This window comes from Lissotriton helveticus, chromosome 1_1 (assembly GCF_964261635.1).
Source record: "Lissotriton helveticus chromosome 1_1, aLisHel1.1, whole genome shotgun sequence".
Taxonomy (NCBI): domain Eukaryota; kingdom Metazoa; phylum Chordata; class Amphibia; order Caudata; family Salamandridae; genus Lissotriton; species Lissotriton helveticus.
In genome coordinates, this window is record NC_136057.1 from 309,030,998 (window position 1) to 309,049,388 (window position 18,391).

Sequence of the window (18,391 nt, forward strand, 5' to 3'; positions counted from 1 at the left end):
ACTTACCTGCTTGCTGGCTTCTTCATTCAGGGCTACCTGTTACGTTTGATGTTTTGCGGCCAAGCTCAGCCGCTGAAGGAGCTCACCGCGAGAAAGCGGGCCCATTAAATGGCGCCGAGATGGGGTCATTTAAACTCCGGGAGGCAGCGTTCCCAGGTTGACAACAACGAAGCGGAACAAAAAGTTTCAGCACGATATTCCATCTACCCACCTGGGTTTTAATAGACTATTACTACTGTTGTTTCAGACGGACTTATGATTCTGGCACTACAAGCACCACAAGGCTGTGCAAAAGCCACGCCCACTGGGGAATGAACTTGGAAGTTAAAAGTGTGCCCGAGAAGCTGCCTGAAATTAACACAACGCCATTGACCAAGGGATTGGGTTCCCGAAACGCGTTTGGCTGATTGAACAAGCGGATGTCCTTATCTTGCTGCTGCCTGCGTGCGAGCTGGTCACCATCAATAAAAGGGAGAACTTACCTGCTTGCTGGCTTCTTCATTCAGGGCTACCTGTTACGTTTGATGTTTTGCGGCCAAGCTCAGCCGTTGAAGGAGCTCACCGCGAGAAAGTGGGCCCGTTAAATGGCGCCGAGATGGGGTCATTTAAACTCCAGGAGGCAGCGTTCCCAGGTTGACAACAACGAAGCGGAACAGACAGTTTCAGCACGATATTCCATCTACCCACCTGGGTTTAAATAGACTATTACTACTGTTGTTTCAGACGGACTCATGATTCTGGCACTACGAGCACCACAAGGCTTTGCAAAAGCCACGCCCACTGGGGCATGAACTTGGAAGTTAAAAGTGTGCCCGAGAAGCTGCCTGAAATTAACACAACGCCATTGACAAGAGAGAGAGAGAGATATTTATGTATGCCAAGGCACTCAAAATAAATGTGGCCTAATAACACGTTTTTAGTTCAACTGTACTAACAAAATGCACATTCACACATTTACTACTACATTGCAAAGGCCAAAGTTTATTGGCACAGTAAATCGCACTTGATAGTAGAAAAACACTGTTTACTGGCTCATCGACAGGTCCGGACTTGGAACCTAAAGCAGCACTGGCAATTGTGTAGATCCAGCCCCATGAGGGAGGAAGGGAGGACAGGGTTGCAAGTGTGAAGCACTGCTGCTTTTGTTACTGGGGGTCGATATTGCAGAACTGGCCCCCATCTTTCCAGCCTACCGGGGAAACGCCTGAGGCCCTCTACGGCTACTCCAGCCCTCTTCATCAATGGCATATTTCAATTACTTAACAGATGGAAACAGTTTTCCTAATGGTCATAAGTTAAGGCAAGGTTTAGCTCTATTATTTTCTTAACTTTGTTTTGTCAAAGTAAAAAAATATAACTGTGTGGTGACTGTTGTAAAACAATTAAGAAGTTTAAAAAAAAATTAAAGTTTTATCTCTCAATCTATTTTACTCTCTCATTTTTGGGCCCAACCTTTTAGTTATACTCTATGTTATGCTGCCGTGTTTCTCATGGATTGTGTATTGGTAACATATCTCAATAGGTGCAGTACCTGCTGCATACACCTGATTGCAACCTTTACATTAACCCCTCCCCTGCTGGTGACGGAACCACTCCGTCATCAGCGGCGGTCGCGCTGTGCTGATGACGGAGCAATTCCATCACGGCGCGCTCAGCGCGCCTGCGCGGCGCGAATTCCGCGCCTGGGCGGCGTATTCTATTGAGCGGGCGGGGCCGTGACGGAACCGCTCCGTCACGAGCACAGCTCAACCGCGGCTGGTGACGGAGCGGTTCCGTCACCAGCATGCGCCCGCCCCGCCCTCTTAGCACTGCGGCGGAATAGCCGCCGCAGTGAAGGGGTTAAAGTTCTGAGTCATTTCAGCATCCTATTTTTAAAAGGTCAATAAAAGCAGATAAACTACACTCGTAAGAAACAACAAATATTAAGCGATAATTCAGTCTGTGGTGTTAGTTACACAAGGTAACATTATTAGAAGGAGAAACATACAATTCATACTCTTTTTCATCAGCACTATTGTTATTATTGTTGTTATTAGCAAAAAAATAAAGTCATTTTTAAGTGTTACGTTAACATATTAACTAAAACCAACAGACAGAATTAGATATTATCGTTAATATTAATATTAGAAATAGTATTATTATTATGTTCCATTAAGATATTGACTTTTATGCTCACCAGTCTCCATGAGCCGGGCGTTTTGGCTGACCCAGTTGGGAACAGTAAGACCAATAAAAAGGGAAAATCCAACTATAAATATATTCCTTGAAGAATTCATATCTGCAAACTGGGGGAAAAAATATTTTCATTAAAACACAAAACACTGCTTCCCACACGAGGTCTGCAGCAGACAGGGACATAGACATGCTAACAATCATTGGTCTTTAAACCTTTTAAAATTGACAAACTCGTACAACAGTGCAAAAAATACACAGACACAAACGTGCATTCGTAGATGTATTACATATCTGCACATACAAAAATAAAGAAACACACACTCCAATATGACTATAATACAGAGAGAACAGGTACTCACCAACATAGACAAACATGCCCTCAGTACACACAGGAGAGGCAAACTAACTCCTGTACCACACTTGTTGACCACACTAAAATGATATGCTTATTTATTAAAGCACTTGGATGGCGGCCTAACTCATATGGATAATTCATCTTACCTCACCTACAAAACATGACAACCAACAGCAATGTTCCAATACTAAAGCAAGGGAGAGATAGCCCTACACCAGAAGTCTTCAAACGTTTTGATGACCTTTGACCCTGTCACCAGGTAGGTCGCCGCCACACGGTCCCGCTGTCCCACTGCCCGCTGTGCCCTCGCCTGTGATCGTTGCAGTCCTCTTCTTCTACCTCGGACTGATTTTTCCTTTTTTTTACCACTGTTTCTGCCTTTCCTTTCTGTCACCATCTACGGTTCTCCTTATTTTCTCCTTTTTTTCTGCCACTTCGCCCCAGTGCCCTTTGCCCTCCCCCCCTGCACCCCACCCCCTCCCCTCCCTCGCGATTTCTGCCACTGCCTCCCTGCGGCCCCGCCCCCCTGGTGCCCCATTCGCCGCCTCCCAGCTCCTCCTCCCTCCCATAGCCCTTCTTATGGAGGCCGCGCAGCTGCCGCGCAACAGGCATGCCAAAGGCAAGCCCGTCTGCGCCCGTCCGCGCCTGGACCGCGCCCAGCGTCAGAACCCCTGGCCCCCGCCGAAACCAAGAAACCCGACTGAGATCCGACACCACCACCCTCCAGGCACTCAACACCGGCCGACCAGCCGCCTGCTACCAAGCCACTCCGAAGCGCACCCACGGTCCCTTCTCCTGCCAAACCTGCAAATTCACCTGCGTCCGCACCTACATACCACCACCCAGACCAGGCAACAACAACAACCACCTCAAGTGCATCCTACTCAACACCCGCTCCGTCCACAAGCACGCCTTCGAACTCTGGGACCTCCTCGATACAACAGCACCAGACGTCGCCTTCCTCACAGAAGCCTGGATGAACGCCTCCTCAGCCCCCGACATCGCCATAGCCATCCCGGACGGCTACAAGATCACCCGCAAGGACCGCGACAACCAAACCGGAGGAGGAATCGCCATCATCTACAGGAACACCATCGACGTCACAACCAACTCCGAAGATGCCCTCACCACCGCGGAACACCTACACTTCCAGATTCACACCGACCCAAAGACCACCCTCAGAGGAACCCTCGTCTACAGACCCCCGGGCCCACGTACACAATTCAGTGAAGCCATCGCCGACTTCATCAACCCACATGCCCTCGCCTCATCAGACTACATCCTCCTAGGGGACCTGAACTTCCACCTGGAGAACAACAATGACAACAACACCACCATCCTGCTCAACAACCTCGCCAACCTCGGACTCAAGCAACTGGTGAACACCCCCACCCACTACGCCGGCCACACGCTCGACCCCATCTTCTCTGCCAGCAGCCACGTTGCCTTCAGCCACTTCACCGGACTACACTGGACCGACCACAGCTGCATCCACTTCACCTTTAAGAAGACCACATCCCACCACCGCCCTCAACAGATCCCCGGTAGTTGCTGGAGCAAAGTCACTGCAGACCAGCTAACCACATCACTGAGCCAGAACCCATCAATCACCACCACTGACACCAACAACAGAGCCCGCAACCTCACACAGTGGATCGCCAACTGCGCTGACGCCCTCGCACCACTGAAAAACCCTCCAGGCAAGCCCCGCAACAGGAAAACGACATGGTTCACCGACGACCTCAAAGAATCGAAGAAATCCTGCCGAACCCTCGAGAAAACCTGGCACCGTGAACAGACGACAGAAAACATGACAGCCCTCAAGAACGCCACCCCCAAACACCACCAGCTGATCCGCACCACCAAAAAGACATCGTTCAAAGAACGGCTGGACAACAACACACACAACATCAAGGAACTCTTCAGCATCGTAAAAGAGCTCTCCAATCCCAACGCCAACAGCAACGACATCACACCGTCGCAAGACCTCTGCAACTCCCTCGCCACATTCTTTCACCGCAAGATCGCCGATATCTGCAACAGCTTCAGTGCCCAAACTCCGCCCCCAGCACCGAACCAACACCCCCTACAACCACCCTCAGCGCTTGGACTCCCATCAGCACCAAAGACACCGCCCAAGCTATGAACACCATCCACTCCGGCTCTCCTTCCGACCCATGCCCTCACCACATCTTCAACAAAGCCAACACCATCATCGCTCCCCACCTACGGAACGTCATAAGCAACTCCCTCATGTCCGCACCTTCCCAGAGAGCTGGAAGCACGCAGAGATCAACGCCCTTCTGAAGAAATCCACAGCAGACCCCAAAGACCTCAAAAACATCCGCCCCATCTCTCTTCTTCCCTTCCCGGCAAAAGTGGGCGATTGTTAGCTTTAATCGATACTAAAAGTGCCCTTTTTGCCTTACGGCATGGGTTATTATACCAAGGATGGGATGGGGACCTGACCGGTCTGGTGGTCTTGTTAGGGTAGAAGAAATCCAATGAGACTTCCTTTAATTTAGAAAAATTCATCTCAACCACTTCCAAATCTAGGTCGTCCCTACTTTGCGTGTGTAGAACAGACACCTTTTCAAACACAGGGATTAGAGCGTCATATAGACTACTCATCTTATCCTGCGATTGAAGGAAATTAGTCCACCGCACTCTTCTCCTACAATTTGAGACAACCTAGGATCAATGGGGTTAACTGGGTGCTCATTCTCAAAATGTAGTGCTTTTAGTTCTATTGTTAGGGCATGGTGGTCACTATCTAGTCGTGTAATAATTTTAAAATCAATCATCCTATCCCAGGAGTTTGAGTCAATTAAAATGTAATCTAGTAATAACCCACGATCCTTACTATAGAGTGTGTAACCATTTGATATATCGATTAAAGCTAACAATCGCCACAAATAAAAACTGCAGGGAAGGCTTATAAAGTGGTTGTTCAAGAGACTAAACAAAGGTGGGAAAGGGAAAGCTGGGATACACTGAAAACTGCCCTTGGGGCTAATGACATGAGGACGTTTTGGGGTATTGTAAATTTAGGTTCTTCTACCCCCAAAACAGTGGTTGAACTGAACCTGGCTGAAGAGGTTTGGCGGGAGCACTTTGAATCCCTTTATGCTGAGGAAAAGAAGCCTGAGGGAGACCCAATTGTTTGCTGTTACTCGGAAGTGGATTACCCTGCAAGCAATGGGGAATTAAACTCTCACTCTAATAGTGGTTCAAGTATATGCATAAGTCTAAAGGAAATAGAGGGCACATTGGTAAAAATGGTACAAAAGGGGGTGGTGATGGACGGAGCATCTGAACCAATCAAACACTCACACCCAGTCAAAAGATCTGGGTACAAAAGGGGGTGGTGATGGACGGAGCATCTGAACCCATCAAACACTCACACCCAGTCAAAAGATCTGGTACAAAAGGGGGTGGTGATGGACGGAGCATCTGAACCCATCAAACACTCACACCCAGTCAAAAGATCTGGTACAAAAGGGGGTGGTGATGGACGGAGCATCTGAACCAATCAATGTGGCAGGGTATGCTCAGATGTGAGTCTCTTGCTCACTTTGCCACTGGATTCAAGCAAGCCGGGCTGAAGACGGCTGTAATGCCAGAAACCGGCCCTCGGAAGCTTGTTTCCGGTCCAGGGAAGGCATGGCTTGGCAGTTCGGGCTGGACTGTTCCCATGCGGCACAGGGTCAGACTGATTTGCATATAGCCAGGTCTGAACTGGGGTGGCAGAGTGGGCTAAAGAACGGTGATGGATCAAACCCAGATCTTTTGACTGGGTGTGAGTGTTTGATTGGTTCAGATGCTCCGTCCATCACCACCCCCTTTTGTACCGCATTGGTAAAAATAGCACCGGGCAAAGCTCCAGGCTTGGATAAGATCCCTGGGGACCTCTGCAGGAGTGAACCAGCTATTTGGACCCCGTACTTTTGGGTCCTTTTTAATGCCATACTGCAGGGCATGAAGATTCCTTCTAGCTGGCTTGATGCGGAGATAATTCCGATTTTTAAAAAAGGTTCCCCACTTCTACCAACTAATTACAGACCCATTAGTTTAATAGATATTTCCCAAAAATTATTTGCATGCGTTTTGCTTGCCAGGCTACAATCCTGGATGTAAGAAAAACGGGTACTGTCCTCCCTTCAGGCAGGGTTCAGGGAAAAGTTGTCGACCCTGGACCAAGTATTAAGACTGCAGTTGTTGTACTGGAAGACCGTCTGCCTGGAGGGGGGCAGTCTATACCTAATTTTTGGAGACCTGAGGTTGGCATTTTGATCTGGTGCCAAGGTAAAAACTATGGTCAGTCCTTGGTGAGATGGGAGTCCCGGTGGGTTTAATCCAACTTCTTAGGCAACTCCATGAAGATAATTATGCACAAATAAGATATGGTAGGGATGGAAAACTTACTGCTCCCATACCCATTAAACGTGGTGTATGCCAGGGTTGCGTGCTCGCGCCTACTTTATTTAGCCTTTATATTAACAGGTTGATGCCCTGTTAACAGAAAAAGACCTAGATGCCCCTAAGTTAGCCTCCCGCAGAATTTCAGCAATGATGTTTGCCGATGACACTTTCTTGGTATCTAAATCACCCATGGGGATTCAAAGGTTTTTAGATAAATTTGAGTTATTCTGTATTTATTTATTTATAAAGTTTTATATAGCGCGAACAAGATCCCGAAGGATATCAGAGCGCTTTACAATAGGTTGGAAGAGAGGACAAACATGAAATGTACACAGCAATTGTATAAAAAAAAAATAAACAGTAAAGAGGTTTAGAAATAAATCTACAGAAAACCAAATTTATGGCATTTAATAGCTCAAAATGTACACGCCCAAACCCTTCATTAAATGGTAAACCCCTGGAAAAAGTTTCATCCTTTATTTACTTAGGCCTTACCATTACTGAAAATATGGACGGGGGGCTCACATTACTAAGTCGACACTAAAATTAGCTCAATCGACCTGTGGCATCATGAAGGTTTTTAGTAGGTCTAGCAAGAGAGCCGTCAGCCCGGCACTAGAAATCTACAAGGCCCAGGCTCGAGGTGGAGCAATATATGGCGCCGAGTTATGGGGCCACTCTAAACTTGAGACCCTATCAAAGGTGGAAAACCAATATCTGAGACAGCTGTTTAGACTACCACTGGGCACCCCATTAATTCCGCTGTGATTGGATACAGGATTAATGGCGATTGCGGAAGTGTCGAGCCTTAAACCTTTAATGTGTTGGCGTCGCCTGTCGACCACTCCTGAACTTCTATCGTACAGGGAGGAATTATCTGTAGTCATGTTGGTACAGGGTGCCGTCAGACTTTCCTGGTTTGCCCATATTAAACATTTACTAACTAACTAATATGGGCCTGGGCGATTGCTGGGCCGAACCTGACCGTGCCTGTTTTCAAATCTCAAAGAAACAAATGAATGTCCATTAAGAAGAGTATAGAATGGCCCAACTTCATTCTTGTTCCAAAACAGGCAAACTATCTCTAACTTTCTTAGAAATAAAAGTTAATTTCCGCTTTGAGGTAGTATTAGACCTTATCAAACCGGTGGAGGCAAGAAAGCTTTTTTTACAATTCAGGTTTGGGGTTCTTCCGCTCTGCTGTTTTACAGCGAAGTGGAGAAACCAGCAAATGGTACATTGCCCTGCATGTGACTTCCCAGAAGAATCAGTGTTACATGTTTTTTTAGTTGCCCTGGCTACTATAAAGCAAGGAAACGATGGTTGGTCCAGATTTGCAGGAATATTGGCAGTAGGCACTGCCTTGAGGTGTTTCGGATACTGAAGTCTGACCTCAGCATCCCAATTGTTTTCTGAGTTGCCGGATTTCGATATTCTATGTGGTGTACTAGAAGGGTTCTACTGAAATCTTCCAAGGAGGTGTAGGATTTGTTATAGGGATTTAATGTTATTCTATTAACTTAGTATATTTGCTGCCCATGATTAAGTCTACTGTTTCTGATTTATGGACCTGTCTCTTTTTATGAATGTCCTTCTTTTAGCTAAATTATTTATTTATTTATTGCACTATGCACTCTCCGAAACTAATATGTTTTAACCGCCTAGCAATATCACCTAAAAACTATATTTTTCACAATGTATGAAGGAAGTCAATTTATATATTTAGGTGTATTGTGTTTATTTATAGTGTTCCAAACTGATATCCGTATGCCCTTGTGTATTTTATTATATGATTTCAGGAGCTGTACTTTTAAGGCCACACTGACCGAAATAAAGTTTTTTTGAATTGAATATGTATTTTTGTCATCACAAACCATGGAGTTATTTGATCAATTAAAGCCAGAACTGCTCATCCTTTACACTTGCAGATTAACTGATTTGTATTTCATTCAGGCAAGCAGCCGATAATGATCTAAAATTGCTGTTCCAGGAAGGCTGTCTTTTTCCAAAAGGAAAGCAAACCTTTTTGATTGCAAGAACAAGTGAAGCTGCGGAATGTGCGACTCCCTTTCCAGGAATCCAGGGCCCCCATGGGGGTCGCCCCCCACAGATTGAAGACCTCTGCCCTACACCAAGCACAAAAAGAGGCAAAGAATGGGAATTCGCAAGCATTGAGTCGTGATGCATCGTCTCCCCCGAAGCAAGGAACCGATGCATCTCCATTCCTGCGAGCCTTTTGTTTGTTTTGCGTTACGCATCCAGGTACTTTTGTGAGAACTTTGTCGCATTTATCACCAACTTGAATTAAGCATCTACCATCTTTAACTCAACTTTAAGTACAGTATTGTGGATTTTTGTTGTTTGTGGTCTTGTGTTAAGTCTATATAAGGAATACTTATTTTTATAAAACCTGTGTGGTGTCCATCTGTAGTGTTTTTCACTGTATTCCTGTGTATATTCATAAATGCTTAACACACTGCTTCTGAGATAAGCCAGTCTGCTCGTGCCAAGCTACCAAGGGGGTGAGCAGGGGTTATCCAGTAGTGTAATCCCCTTTCCCTGACTTAGAAGCAAGGGTCCCTATTTGGTCAAAAGTGTATACCATTGCCAACTAGAGACCCCAGATCTAACATTGCTGGTCAGCGGTGAGGATTTGGGCCTGCATTTGTGACTCATATACAGCAATTGGTGTACACTACTAGTGAGTGCAGACCAAATGCGACCACATACTTTTTTTGGTATAATTGTTTTACTTGGACTGTTATTTTTCCTGAGAACTGCCAATTCTTAGTGCCATGAGTAAACCAGCATCAGTTGCATCTATGGATCTAGATTTTGAGGAAGAGAGGTTGGAAACCTACACTTGGAAACAGCTCAAGCATCTCTGCAAGAAATTGAAAGTTGCTACACCAGGCATTTCCAAAAAGGATGACTACCAAAAGGAGCTGAAGGCCTGGGTAGAAGCAAGAAATCCCCCTGAGTTGGTGGTGGAGCCAGCTGGGGATGCAGATGGGTTTCCTACCAGGGGAGGGGTACCGTCCCCACCTGGCAGTAGTACCTCTTCCAAAGACCTGTCCCCGAGAGAGCTGGAAGACAGGGAGAGAAATAGGCACACAAGTCGGAGATGGCTAAGCTTAAGATGGAGGGTCAGAGGGAATTAGAGAGTAACAGATTCTCCTTGGAGAGAGAGAGAAAGAGAATGGAACATAAGAGGATGTTGAGGGAGTTAGAGATCAAGGCAAAGGGCTTAGAGATCAATCCCTGTGGTGGCAGCGCACCATCTTTGCCTTCAGAAGGCAAGGTATATATCCCCAAGGATGTCATCAAAGATTTTCATAAGCATGAAGATATTGGGCAGTGGTTTGCAGCCTATAAGATAGCAATGTTGGCCCACCGGGTCCCTGAGAAGGATTGTGGAGCAGGGTTCTGGGGCCGCTTTGTGAGTGATGGGAGGGATACTTTATTAGACTTACCCAGTGAGAATAGGATGTCTTATTTCCACATGAAGGAAGCACTGATGATAGGATATGGTTTGACCCCAGAGCTCTATAGACAGAGATTCAGGAATTGTAAGAAGCAGGAGGGAACCACTTGCGTAGAATATGTATCTTTCTTTTGCAGAGCTATGGATGGTTGGGTGAGGGGTAGCAAAGTGGATAATTTTGAAGCGCTCTATGATTTGATTGCAAAGGAGCACTTGTCTGCTAATTGTTTTCCAGAGCTACGCCAGCACCTTACTGATAGCAAGTTGACTAACCCTAGGAAGCTTGCTGAGGAGGCGGACCGCTGGGTCAGTACCAGGGTCCACAAGGGTCACGTAGGAGACTCCGCCAAAGGTGGGCAGGGTACCCAGCAGAAGACTGGGGGGACAAGGGTAAACAGAGGGAGTTCCAGAAAGGGCCCTAAAGTATTCCCCAAGGGAACCAAGGGAAAGGTTCCCAGCCTCCTCCTGAGAAGATATCAGAGCCCCCAACAGGTAAACCTGTTCATAGGAAGCAAGTTACCTGCTTTCAGTGTAGGCAGGAGGGACACTGTTGGTATGATCCCCAGTGTCCCCAAAAGGGTCAGTATGTGCCCCCCATGCACCACCCAGTCAGATGGCCAGTGTAGCCGTAAGTGGGGAGGAGATGGGTGCCCCAGGTGGGTGGGATCCCACGGAAATGTCCCTTGCCTCTTTAGGAGACTTTGAGATGGTCCCTAAAGCTCCACTGCCTGATAACACTAAAAATACAGGCAGTGGGTGACCATCAATGGCCACAGAGTAGAGGCTCTTGGAGACACCAGAGCCAGTGTGACAGCTGTCAAGTGCCACTTGGTGTCTGAAGAGCAGGTGGTCCCCAATGCATTCTTCCCAGTTGTTGCCGCTGACAACACAGAGAGTCACTGCAAGTTGGCTCAGGTTCCCTTTGAGTGGGGGGTGTCTCTGGTACTCTTCAAGTAGCTGTGAGGCCAGCCATGCCTGTTGATTGTCTGTTGGGCAATGATTTGGAGAGCTCCCCTTGGGCTAAAGTGGAGAAGAAGGCTCATTTAGAGATGTTGGGTCTGCCTGAGTGGGTGTGTGTTACCACTCGGTCTATGGCAGCCAAGGGTGTTCAAGAGATCCTGGAGCCTGAAAGTATGGCTCAGGAACCTGCCTTGAAGAGGTAGGGGGCATGGAAAACCAGCCCCCATTGTTCCCACGGTCCAGAAGGAGGCAGACCTTGAGGGGGATGCCCTTAAGGTCTCAGGGGAGCAAATTGCTGAACTGGGGGACCTACCTGAGCTGACCCATTGGCAGCAAGAAGGGGGGCCCTCCAGTGAAGAATTTTGTGCAGAGCAGAGGAAGTGCCCTTCTCTTGAGGGTTTACGGCAACAGGCCACAAACCAGGCAGCAGGTGATCAGTCTGGATCACATTGGATCTACTGGGAGAACAACCTCCTGTATAGCGAGTCTAAGGTTGCTGAGCCTGGGTCAGCCCGTGTGCTGGTGGTACCCCAGTGCTTCAGAGTCTTCCTACTGGGTTTGGCTCATGACTTGCCTTTAGCTGGGCATCTGGGGCAGGACAAGACCTTTGAAAGGCTTGTCACCCACTTTTTATTGGTACCAGATGCGGAAGCGTTCCGATAATCATTGTAGGACTTGTCAAACTTGCCAGGCAAGTGGGAAAAGTGGAAGGAAGCACAAGGCTCCTCTCCAACCTTTCCCTGTAGTCAATACCCCCTTTGAACAGGTGGGCATTGACATTGTGGGGTCACTGGACCCCAAGACAGCCATAGGCAACAGGTTTATCCTGGTCTTGGTGGACCACGCTACCCGGTACCCGGAAGCCATCCCGCTCAGGACAGTGACGGCCTCCGTTTCTCTCATGGGGGTTCCCCAGAGAGGGGGTGTATGACCGAGGTACAAACTTCATTTCCAGTTATATGAAGTTTCTGTGGAAGGAGTGTGGTGTTACCTACAAGTTCACCACTCCTTACTATCCACAAGGTAATGGGCTGGTTGAGAGATTCAACCGGACCCTTAAAGGCATGATTACGGGTCTTGAGGAACCTATGATGCGTAATTGAGACGTCCTCTTGCCATGCCTTCTTTTTGCTTACCTTGAGGTGCCACAGAAGTCCCTAGGGTTCAGTCCCTTTGAACTGCTGTATGGACACCCGGTAAGTGGACCTTTGAGTCTGGTCAAAGAGGGCTGGGAGCAATCTCCCAGGAAACCTCCCCAGGATGTATACAGTTACATGCTGGCCTTCAGGAACCAGACTCAGCGATTCAGACAGCTCGTTCAGGTTAATCTGGAAGCCAGCCAGGAGGATATGAAGCGGTGGTACAATCAGAATGTCACTCTGATTGAGTTTCAGCCTGGACAGAAAGTTTGGGTCATGGCCCATGTAGATGCAAAAAACAGAAGAGGGACCCTGAACACCTAAAATTGATAAAGGCAAGGGGAACAACCCACCAGGGAAAGTTCAACAGAACAGCTATTTTACTTTTCAGAATTTATTTTTGAAGTCATTTTAAATAGTACTCACATGATGGCAAACACAGATAAATTCATTTTGATTATCTTATCACATATAAAAATGTCATTATATTAAATCTTAAATAAGAGAAAATCATCAGCCAATGGGAAAAGAATATCAGCCCAGAGCCACATTAAACAATAAAAAAATGACGCACAATTCAGTCATTCCATCAATCAACCCCTAACTCACTACCACACAATACATACACTCAAACTCAAACAGAGCATCATTTCATCATACATGTGAAGAAAAGCCCCGACGCGAGTTTCGGAAAAGAATCATTCAAGAGTTCCTTCATCAGGGCGCATATCATAAATCCATTAGTCGGCACGGTCTTTTAAGATCCAAATTGAAATCTAGGATCAATTTCTCAAATAAGTCATAGTCCCAATAAAGGCTGACGAAGCATATCTGAGGGTGATTTTATTTTTTTTTTTTAAATGTGAAGAATAGAAAAAACGGACAAAAATTCCAGGTCACAGACATGAGCAAGGCAGTTTACAATCACACATTCTAGTACATATCAATTAACACCCATCGTGATGAAACATAGAATATCTGTCCAGAGACCACATGGGCCTAAATAAAGAAGGTAAAAAAAGGGTGTGAAAGAAACCATCGCCCAGAAAATAAAAAAGAGATAATAGAGAATAGAAAAACAGAAAGACAGGATCATTTCCAGTACACACCTGTGAGCAAAGTATTGCTTGGTGCTTCTAAAGGGTTAACCGTGGTTCATAACTTAAATGGACTCATAGAGACGCAGCATTGGCATCAGAATTCTTGGTAAACGTAAATCTCCGCATCACTAATAATAGAGAGACACAGGGAAAGATTCCCTTTACACAGATTGCACAAATAGGCAGGACATTGAAAGTGGTCACAAAAGTTCTCGAGATCTATAGCAGGTATCCGAGGGCCTAGATAGTGCCTGCAGCCGTACGATGATGTGGGTCTACCAAGCACCAAACCACTTCAGTACTCCCACATAAAAGCAAAAAGGCTCACCTGTCACTAAAATAAAGGAAAGATGATAAAGACGGTCTCAATCTAGCCACCAACGCTCTCCAGGTACTCGTCACTTACCGCTCTTTCATTTTTTGGTTGTCCCCTACCGGTATAGTTACGTTGGGTTACCTGTAATACTCATGCCTTACGCTGGGCTTCATTTTTCTGCCCAGGGCTTTAAAACACGATCTTAACTTGCCCTCGTTCAAACATGGCCGGGTTATTGTCCGCAATTTTCTTGTATCACCAGCCTTGTGTATTGTATATGCAGGGATTCTGTTCATCTGTGGATCTGTATGGACTTGTTTGTACAGTCTTACTTTTCACGGGATAAACTGATTACCTCCATGGGCACGGATATACATCTAATATGCTGTACATTCTATTTAGGGACGATACGCCTGGAGCATAGCCCTGAAATAATCCTCTGAATAAAGTGAATACTCGGAGAGCATTGGTGGCTAGATTGAGACCGTCTTTATCATCTTTCTTTTATTTTAGTGACAGGTGAGCCGTTTTTCTTTTATGTGGGAGTACTGAAGTGGTTTGGTGCTTGGTAGACCCATATCATCGAACGTCTGCAGGCACTATCTAGGCCCTCGGATACCTGCGATAGATCTCGAGAACTTTTGTGACCACTTTCAATGTCCTGCCTATTTGTGCAATCTGTGTAACAGGAATCTTTCCCTGTGTCTCTCTATTATTAGAGTTGCAGAGATTTACGTTTACCAAGAATTCTTCTGCCAATGCTGCGTCTCTATGAGTCCATTTAAGTTATGAACCACCGTTAACCCTTTAGAAGCACCGAGCAATACTTTGCTCACAGGTGTGTACTGGAAATGATACTGTCTTTCTGTTTTTCTATTCTCTATTATCTCTTTTTTATTTTCTGGGCGCTGGTTACTTTCACACCCTTTTCTTACCTTCTTTATTTAGGCGCACGTGGTCTCTGGACAGATATTCTATGTTCCATCACGATGGGTGTTAATCGATATGTACTAGAATGTGTGATTGTACACTGCCTTGCTCATGTCTGTGACCTGGAATTTTTGTCAGTTTTTTCTATTCTTCACATTTAAAAAAAAAAATGTTTCACCCACAGATATGCTTCGTCAGCCTTTATTGGGACTATGACTTATTTGAGAAATTGGTCCTAGATTACAATTTGGATCTTAAAAGACCGTGCCGACTAATGGATTTATGATATGCGCCCTGATGAAGGAACTCTTGAATAATTTTTTTCCGAAATGCGCATCGGCATGTATGATGAAATGATGCTCTGTTTGAGTTTGAGTGTATGTATTGTGTGGTAGTGAGTTAGGGGTTGATTGATGGAATTTTGCGTCATTTTTTTATTGTTTAATGTGGCTCTGGGCTGATGTTCTTTTCCACTTTTGGCTGATGATTTTCTCTTATTGTAAGATTTAATATAATGAAATTTTTATATGTGATAAGATAATCAAAATGAATTTATCCGTGTTTGCCATCATGTTAGTACTATTTAAAATGACTTCAAAAATAAATTCTGAATAGTAAAATAGCTGTTCTGTGGGTGTTTTTGGTTGACTTTATACTTGGAACTTTTGTGTCGTTTTTTCTATATTTTGGGGATGCCCCATTTCATGTTGTTGAACATGGCCCATGTAGAGCCTTGTGCGCTCCAGGACAGGTGGACCGGACCATTTGAGGTGGTGGAGCGCAAGAGTGATGTCACCTGGGGAACTTGCAGTCTCCAAGGAACCCTTTGCGGGTCCTACATGTTAACCGCCTGAAGCCCCACTTAGAAAGGTCCGAAGTGGGCATGCTCCTAGCGACAGATGATGGAATGGAGGAGGAGACCAAGCCTCTTCCTGACCTCGTGTCTGCAACAGAGCAAGATGTGTCAGTGGATGGTGCCAGCCTCTCTGCCACCCTGACCCTTGATTAGCAGCAAGATTGTCGCCAACTGTTGGAAAATTTCTCTGATTTGTTTTCCTAGATTCCTGTATCACAGAGTGGTGTGTCAATGTTGTGGACACAGGGGACAGTCCTCCTGTGAAGCACAAGGCTTACAGAGTGATTGACAAGGTCAGAGATTACATCAAGGAGGAGGTCTCCAAGATGTTTGCCTTAGGGGTGATTGAGTCCTCTAACAGTCCATGGGCCAGCCCAGTGGTTTTGGTCACAAAGGCTGCCGCGCCTGGTGCCACACCTGAACTTCGGTTCTGTGTGGACTACCGAGGACTCAATACAGTCAACAGGACGGACGCGCACCCCATCCCCAGAGCTGATGAGCTCATTGATCGGCTAGGGGCTGCATGGTAGCTCAGCATGTTTGATTTGACGTCGGGGTACTGGCAGATCGCCTTAACTGATGGGGCCAAGAGAGGTCAGCATTCTCCAGACGAGATGAGCACTTCCAATTCCGGGTTATGCCCTTTGGGATGAAGAATGCCCCTGCCACCTTTCAGAGGTTGGTCAACCAGGTGTTGGCTGAACTGGAGGATTTCAGTGCCGCCTACCTGGATGACATTGCAGTTTTCAGCACCAGTTCGAAAGAACATCTGCACCACCTCTGGGAAGTGTTGATGGCACTGTGAAAGGCAGGCCTCACGATCAAGGTGAGTAAGTACCAGATCGGGCAGAGTCCTGTGGTGTACTTGGGACACCAGGTAGGGAGCGACCAGGTGGCGCCCCTACAACCCAAGATTGATACCATCCTGGCATGGGAACCCCCGAATACTCAGACACAGGTGAGAGCCTTTTTAGGACTCACAGGATATTATAGGAGGTTTGTTAAGGGGTGTTGGACTTAGCCCTTTTTCCCCCCAAATCTTTCGCTTTTTGCCCCCCTAAATTTGAGATGTCTCCCCCATGGTAATAAACCTGTATAGGCCATGTGTGGTGTGAGACGCCATGCTAATATGTAATGTCATGCAATGGTGTGAGTACTTGTCAATTTCCCCCATTGTAAAATGTACCCTGGTGAAATGCTGTGTTTTTAAAATGGATGCCCAGGCTATGCGTGTGCCACCTGACTGCAGGAGGTTAGCAGTCTAGTCGTCAGGTACCCAGTCACCCCTAGCTTTTGGAGGGAAAGCCTGGCACCCAGGGTGCTCTACTCCTCCCCCTGAGCCAGTTTAGGCTAGTTTTGCCAACATTCTAGAAGGTTCTGGCACTGCCTGGGAGGAGGGTATATGTAAGGGGGATGTGCCACCATGCAGTGAGACAGAGCTGGGACAGGAATGCGAGGGGACCTGCTGCAAGGGGTTACCGCCACTTGGGCCTGTGGGCTGGACCCTGCACCCATCCAGAACCCCCCTACTGTCCCCAGGGCTTGTAAAGCCCCACTTCAGTAGATCAAGGCTGCTGTGTGAGAGGAGGGCCACGCTGCAGTGGGGATGGTGAGAGCCTACCACCCTGCTTTGATGATGCCCCCACTACCTGTTGACCTGGCCCGGTAGTGCTACAGCTCTGTCCCTAGGGCCCCTGGAGAAGGAGGGCCCCCCTCGGTCCCCGGAGCTGTTGGGACCCAGCACCACGCCAGCGCTGCCCGAGGAAGCACCCAAAAAGGGAAGGAGTGCTGTGGACTGGAACCCCCCCCCCCCAGGAGGTGAGGAGTGTGCCCCTGGGGCTGGCTGTGGGTCTGTCTGCCCCTCTTGCGATGTGTACCTGTCAAGCGCTATACTAAGGGGACTGTTGCCTGCCAAGGTGCTGGACTGCCTGCCCTGAAGCTAGGAAGCGCTGTGTGCCGGGAAGACCTGTCTGCCCACGTGCAGTGCGGAGCCCCGAAGTGCTGTGAGGCCCTGAGCGCTACAAACCGACAAGCACCCCCCCTGCCTCTGGAAGCGCTGTGCCTGTGTGGCCTGAGGGAACTGTATTTACTTCAAAGGGCCGCGGGAGCCTACCCCGCGTTTTGGCGCGCTTTTGGCGGTATAAATAATTAATAAAAGGGAGCCTACCCCTTGTTGCTGCCGTCATCACCGCCGTGGCCCGGCGCGATAGCGAGGAGCCCCCCTGCTGCTGCCATCGCCATTGCGGCGGCCCCCGGTACCAGGAGAGGGCCGCCGGAGTGAGGAGAGGGCCACGCTAGGCCCTGAAGCCGACAGGGCCCGCATCACGTGACAGGGGAGACGTGACGTCACCCGCCGCCACGCACGGATTGGCCCGCGCGGCCGCGCCCCCTGAAGGCCGCACAGGGATTGGCTGCCGGCCAGGCAGCCAGAGGGGGAACCCGGGTGAAGCCGAGAGGTGAAAGGCGTCGTTGCGGGGCCCCCGTAGTCTGGAGGGAGCCCCGTGGGAAGCGACGGGAGCGGGAGCCCACCCCGCCGGTCTCTGCCCGACCGAACCAACGGAAGCCCCTGGTCCCCGTGAGAAAGAGGAGGGGCCCGGTGAAGAGGGAGGACATCGTTGTGCACCCTGCTGAGCCCCCGTGTGCGCCTTGAGACC

The 18,391-nt window shown here is 47.8% G+C and overlaps 1 protein-coding gene across 1 annotated transcript in view; it reads right to left on the minus strand.

Annotated features, from left to right (window-relative positions):
- The window catches only part of LOC144800058 (solute carrier family 23 member 1-like), a 329,120-nt gene that overhangs the window by 31,136 nt on the left and 279,593 nt on the right, over positions 1-18,391 (minus strand). The window contains exon 10 of the mRNA XM_078671654.1: positions 2,177-2,285. Coding sequence (XP_078527780.1) covers positions 2,177-2,285 — 109 coding nt within the window. The remainder of the gene's footprint in view (positions 1-2,176; positions 2,286-18,391) is intronic.